Source organism: Oppia nitens, unplaced genomic scaffold (genome assembly GCF_028296485.1).
Source record: "Oppia nitens isolate AA-2021 unplaced genomic scaffold, nextdenovo-longstitch-racon4-pilon3 scaffold22_pilon_pilon_pilon, whole genome shotgun sequence".
NCBI lineage: Eukaryota > Metazoa > Arthropoda > Arachnida > Sarcoptiformes > Oppiidae > Oppia > Oppia nitens.
Window position 1 is genome coordinate 677,245 of NW_026533202.1, and position 6,434 is coordinate 683,678.

A 6,434-nucleotide genomic window follows, 5' to 3' on the forward strand; every position below is an offset into this window, starting at 1 on the left:
TGTGTATCTGTGTGTGTGTGTGTGTGTGTGTGTGTGTGTGTGTGTGTGTGTGCAGTGTATGTATGTATGTGTGCAGTGTATGTATGTATCTAAGTATGTGTGCAGTGTATGTGTGTGTATGTATGTGTGTGTATCTGTGTGTGTGTGTGTGTGTGTGTGTGCAGTGTATGTGTATGTGTGCAGTGTATGTATGTATCTAAGTATGTGTGCAGTGTATGTGTGTGTGTGTGTGTGTATCTGTGTGTGTGTGTGTGTGTGTGTGCAGTGTATGTGTGTGTGTATGTGTGTATCTAAGTATGTGTGCAGTGTATGTGTGTGTATGTATGTGTGTGTATCTGTGTGTGTGTGTGCAGTGTATGTATGTGTGCAGTGTATGTGTGTGCAGTTTATGTATGTGTGTGTGTGTATGTGTGTGTATGTGTGTGTATCTCTGTGTGTGTGTGTGTGTGTGTGTGTGTGTGTGTGTGTGTGCAGTGTATGTATGTATGTGTGTGTGTGTGTGCAGTGTATGTGTGTGTATGTATGTGTGTGTATCTGTGTGTGTGTGTGCAGTGTATGTGTGTGCAGTTTATGTATGTGTGTGTGTGTATGTGTGTGTATCTGTGTGTGTGTGCAGTGTATGTATGTATGTGTGTGCAGTGTATGTATGTATGTGTGCAGTGTATGTCTATTGGGATGACATCTATATACCGGTAATTAGAAATAATTTTATTTTAATCTTATTTTTTTAAAAATATATAAATTTTATTATCATAAGTTATACAGTAATTTATTATAATTTTTTAGCTTAATAAACAAAATATATAACTTATTAGTTAATTAATAATTTTATTTATTATTTGTATTATTAATATTATTATATTTTCAAAAAATAATATAATTTATACAGAAGTTATGTTTGTCTCATAAGTTATAGTGATTTTTTAGTCTAAATATATGACTAATATTAGTGTCTAATTAATTAATTACAGTTTTTATTTAAATTATTATATTATAGTATATCATATACTGTAATATTGGGTATAAATAATTTATAGATTATAAAAATAAATTTTGTTTTAAATTAAAAACTGTAATTAATTAATAATACATTATATTAGACATACAGTATATGCAAAAATAAGTTATTTTAATTAGAAATTTTATATATATGGTTATTAGGCTAAAAAAAATTTATAATTAATTTTTTTTTCATTAGTAAATTATCTGGGTAGTAAATAATGTTATTAAGCAATTATTTATTTATTTTAATAAAATCATATTGTTTATTTAATAAATTTTGCATTTTATTGGGGGCAGGTTAAGGGGGGGGGGGCGGAGGTTATATAAAGTATTAAATTCATTACAACACATAATCATTATTAATAATTATTATTGAAAAATTATAAACTTTATTATTATTATTATTTTCATAATAAACTAAATCATTACAGTAATGTAATATATATATAAACACTTTTTAATGTATTTTTTTATTATTAATAATAATAATAAATTTTTTAATGTTATTTTTGTTTGTATTGAATGATAATTTTATAATTATTATTATAACACACAAATAAAAAATAAAACAACAAAAAAAACATATATATGTTTGCACCAACAACAACAACAACAAAATAATAATAATAGTTATAATAATGAAACGAAATAAAATTGACACAAAAAAACAATAATAATAATAATAATTAAAAAATCAATTAATAATGATTTGTTTTTTTTCTCATTATATTTTTGTTGTTGTTGTTGTTGTTGTTTGAAAATGGTATTAAAGTTAAGATACAATATATGTATGTATACAGTATATATGATTTGTTTTTTAATGTGTGTGTGTGTGATTATTAATGATAAACAACAACAAAAAATAATTAAAGTTAATAATAATTATAATATATTTATATAGCCGTATATATATATATACAGTATATTCATATATAAGTTTATAAGTTATATATATATATGTATAGAAAAGAGAGAGAGAGAGAGAGAGAGAGAGAGAGAGAGAGAAAACAAAATTTAAAGTTAAAGATAATGATGAATAAGTGACACTAAAAATAGTGAATTGTTTTTGTTTTGTTGTTTATATTTATCTAAACATTTGATTTGATTTAATATTTGTGTTTTTTGTTTGTTGATGTTGTTGTTGTTGTAGTTGAAAGGTATGCAATCTTTTAGCGATCACAGCCATTATACAGTATATATATATATATACCTATTTATATGACATTATAATTATTATAATAGTAATAATACGGAAATACTTAATAATAATAATAATAATACAAAAAATAATAATGAGATCTAAGAATCGTTTTTATTTGAACCGGCGGTCAATTCTTCCTGATTTTGATGCCAAGTCAGACGGTCCTCATAGAACTTGATGACAACCTATTGAATGGTTAAAGAAATGATAGATACAAAAAGGTTAATCAAAGAGATAATCAAATAAAGTGATAAACAAAACAATATATATATTAACAATCGGTAATCAAATTGATGACCAAAAACACTACACACACACAGACTGAACAGTCCATACCTGCGGACACTTAACACTACACATACAGACACACACACATACACACATACATACACACACACACATACAGACACACATACATACAGACACACATACATACAGACACACATACATACAGACACACATACATACAGACACACATACATACATACAGACACACATACATACATACAGACACATATATACACACTGATTGAACAGTCCATACCTGCGGACACTTAATATTAGCCATCTTTGCCGGCACCAGATCCGCTTCGTCCGAGTCCAACCATTTCATCAGAAACATCAATTCGCCGGAAGCATCGGTAGCTCCGAGTATACGATCGGGTCGTAGGCCACGTTCGAAACCGCCGCGCGGCTTTTTCATTGCATCCTCAAAATCTTCTTCAATCGATCGCTCTTTCGGCGGCCGACCAGGCGTTGCCCGTCGAGTACGCTTCTCAGCTGCCGCTGCTGGCGAACTATCGGCGGCCGCTGCCGATGCCGACGACGATCGTTTGGCTGCCTTAGCCTTTCGGTCTTCTTCAAACTTTTCGATCAGATCGTCGCAATCAAGATTCTCGACCGGTTCCCATGTGTTCTCTTCATCGCCATAGCCCTGCCATTTGATCAGATACTGGATCTTTCCTTTGACATTACGCTTTTCGACCACCTTTTCGACGGCAAACTCTTGTTCCTCTTCATCGACGACGGCCGCCGCCGTTGTCGTCGTTTCGCGTGTCTTTGTTCGGCCCATTATTATTGCTGCTGATGATGATGTCTATAGTCCCGTGATTGTCATCATCGAGAAGACCAAAAAAATTTATCATTAGATGAAAGTAATGACAATACAAGAGATGTGTTTCAAAAAAAAACAATACATTATATATACAATACATAACCAAACAAAATGTCCGACCAATTGGTCAGTCAGTTGGTCTGCAGACAGTGATATATCAATCATTTACTTACCTATTGGTTAATTAGTTGGTTAAGTGTCAACAATCAACAACAACAAAAAACTGTTGGATCAGCTTTAGGTGACAATTCAATTGATTGGGTGTTATATTACTGTAGTATTATTGTCGGCGCGCGGAAACTGATGTAAACATACAGTGAATGTGTTTAACACTTATACTGTGTATTGAAAAATACAATACAAAACACAAAACAACAAAAAGTGAAAACCAATGGTTCACTCAATAAACTGTATAATAATGTACTGTAGTATTGAATCAACCGATAAGCAAAAAAAAATACTGTTTAAATTATATTCAAAACCAAAACCAAATTAGGGGCCGACCACTAACACAGAAAGTATTAAACCTTTAAAAAAAACTAAAATATTATATTTAAAACTGTCATGTCTCTGCCTAATTGCTATGGCAACAGTAAACAAGTACTATTTATACATCTATTATATATACTACTTGTACTACTACAGTAAGTACTTGTTGCTACTGTTGCTATAGCAATTAGACGGAGACATGACAGTTTTAAATATAATCTTTTAGTTTTTTTAAAAAAAGTATTTGCGCGCAATATTAATGTTTAGTCCATAGGGGGAGGGGTGGGCGGAGTTTTTTTTATAAAGCATAGACTATATTACAATAGTTATTATTATAAACTATTTTATTTGTATGTATATATATTAAATGTAATCTATGTTCTTGTGGTCAGTCTACTATTGTTTTGGTTTTGAATATAATCAAATTGTGTGTGTGTATACTAAAGTCAAACACCAATGAGAACTGTACACAACTATTTCTATTGTACTCACTGTATATGGCAAACACACATATACTGTACACAGTTTATAAGCACCCCACCCCCCACCCCCCCACACACACAAAACAAGCATGCAACTATTATTATTATTAAAATGATAGACCAAATATAACTTTACATTATTTATATTTTACTTATTTTTTAGAAAACAAAAAATATTAATTATTAATCTAGCTAGCTTATATAATAATAATAATACAATAAAATATTTCAGGGGGTGGGTGGAGAGGAGGGAGGGGTGTGTACTATCATATTATAAAATAATTTTCTTTTAATAAAAATTACTAAAATAATAATAATAATCTAATTGTACTATAGGTTCAATTCAAATAGCTAGTACAATTTATTTATTGTAATTAATTAACATTGATGCAATAATTATTGTATAGTACATTGATACACGGTAATATTACCCAAAATTTGATTGTGTCCAGCTCATATTGTCCTATTGCTTATTTAAATATTATAATTTATGTATATAGATATTGAGCGGCACTGTATAATATAAATCTAATTGTAACATAAATAACAACCTAGATAAGTTTTTCAACTTTATCATAAATTTATATTATTTTATTTAAAAATTATTAATTACCTTGTATAGAAATTAATATACTGTTTATAATTTATTTTTTTAATTAATTAGATAATTAATTATTATATATATATATATATTTTAATAAAATATTTTACAATCAATAACAACAATTAAAAACTACACTAATTTACATAAATTAATTACCCGGCGGGTAATACACCGGTAATTATAATAATAATAATAATAATAATAATAGTTACCTAGATACATTTTAACGTAAAAATTTAACATTTAATTTATAATTAATCAATTGATTAAACAGGTATTCACCAAAAAAAAATCACTAATTATTATATTACCGGTAACTATATTACAGTGTCGGGTAATTATTATTATTATTATTATGTATTGTCACTATTAATAGATCGGTTATTACTATTATTACTACTAATATTGTTGTTGTTGTTGTGTCCCGCATATGGACTCAAGTGTAGTACCCGTGACAGCTTCGGCGGCGGCGGCGACTCAGTTATAGACGTATTGGCCTCAATTAGTTCGGGCACAATGACCAGCAACAACATTACAGTGGCCACCAATGCCAAAATACCGCCAGTTTCCAGATTATGTTTTTCCTCTTTTTCGGCCATCTCTCGGGCCTGTTTGTCCACTTCATCGGCGTATTTCGTGCTATGTTTTTCGGTAAATATTTCGTCGTAATAGTATTTCGGATCGTGTTTCAGTGGATCTTCATATGTCCAGCGGTCGCGACCACCACTGTTAAGATCATCACTTGATTTATAGATGTTTTCCATCCGTACGGTCTGCTGTCGGCGTCTATTGCGTAACAACTGTGCATAGTTTAGCCGATTGCCGACCGTTTCATTATCGGTAAACTTGTTTTCACGATAGTTATCGAGATTCTGTTGATTTGTTTGACCAGTAGTCTGTATATCCGATCGCTGATTGTGTTGTCGTAGATGACGATAGCGATATGTATTGCCAATCGACTGGTCATAGGCCCGACGTTTATCCCCATTGGATAATACTTCGTAGGCCTCACCAACCGACTGGAACTGTCGTTTAGCTTCGGCTGATTCGTTGACATCCGGATGACATGTCTTTGTGAGTGAATAGTAGGCACTTTTGATCTCTTTTTCGGTAGCATTGGGTGTAATACCGAGTATCTCGTAATTAGTACGAAAGCCGCCGACATCCTGGGTTGTCGACCTGTGGACAGTTGTCGTACTGAACATCCTCGACGACATGTTAGTCGTGGCCATCGATAATGGCCAGAATCGGCAGATATTTCTGCTGTAAATTACTTGTTGTTGGTGTTGATGACAACCGATAGCCGTCGAGACGGTAGTGGCCATAGATGCCGATAATATGACACCTCCTATTCGATAAGTTAGATAAAAAAATAATCATTGGATCAATTAATTGGTGACAATATATATATATATATATATATATATATATATTAATAATACTTTTTGTGGCAATTATTTTATCACATAATCGACGGTTCATTGCATTTGAATATTCATTGAATTATTATTTTTGTATACATTTTATGATTGAAAACAAAAA

The 6,434-nt window shown here is 30.9% G+C and overlaps 2 protein-coding genes across 2 annotated transcripts; both read right to left on the minus strand.

The window, feature by feature from the left end:
• Nucleotides 1–2,240: 2,240 nt before the first annotated feature.
• LOC128953585 (chromobox protein homolog 1-like) lies at nt 2,241–3,826 on the minus strand. The gene is made up of 3 exons (XM_054299078.1): nt 3,491–3,826; nt 2,748–3,299; nt 2,241–2,388 (listed from the first exon to the last, which is right to left on the minus strand). The coding sequence occupies exons 2-3, from the start codon at nt 3,273–3,275 to the stop codon at nt 2,302–2,304; spliced, it is 615 nt and encodes a 204-aa protein (XP_054155053.1). The 5' UTR covers nt 3,276–3,299; nt 3,491–3,826; the 3' UTR covers nt 2,241–2,301.
• Nucleotides 3,827–5,206: 1,380 nt separating this feature from the next.
• On the minus strand, nt 5,207–6,383 carry LOC128953580 (uncharacterized). Its single transcript, XM_054299072.1, has 2 exons — nt 6,335–6,383; nt 5,207–6,240 (listed from the first exon to the last, which is right to left on the minus strand). Exons 1-2 carry the CDS (start codon nt 6,372–6,374, stop codon nt 5,246–5,248), a joined length of 1,035 nt encoding a protein of 344 aa, XP_054155047.1. The 5' UTR covers nt 6,375–6,383; the 3' UTR covers nt 5,207–5,245.
• Between the last annotated feature and the right edge of the window lie 51 nt (nt 6,384–6,434).

Bases quoted from the DNA above. Each gene is read 5' to 3' on its own strand.
- LOC128953585 (XM_054299078.1), bottom strand. From the start codon at position 3,275: ATGGGCCGAACAAAGACACGCGAAACGACGACAACGGCGGCGGCCGTC. The intron at 2,389-2,747 runs GTATGGACTGTT...ACCATTCAATAG, and splicing joins CTAATATTAAGTGTCCGCAG to GTTGTCATCAAGTTCTATGA.
- LOC128953580 (XM_054299072.1), bottom strand. From the start codon at position 6,374: ATGAACCGTCGATTATGTGATAAAATAATTGCCACAAAAA. The intron at 6,241-6,334 runs GTATTATTAATA...CTTATCGAATAG, and splicing joins TAAAATAATTGCCACAAAAA to GAGGTGTCATATTATCGGCA.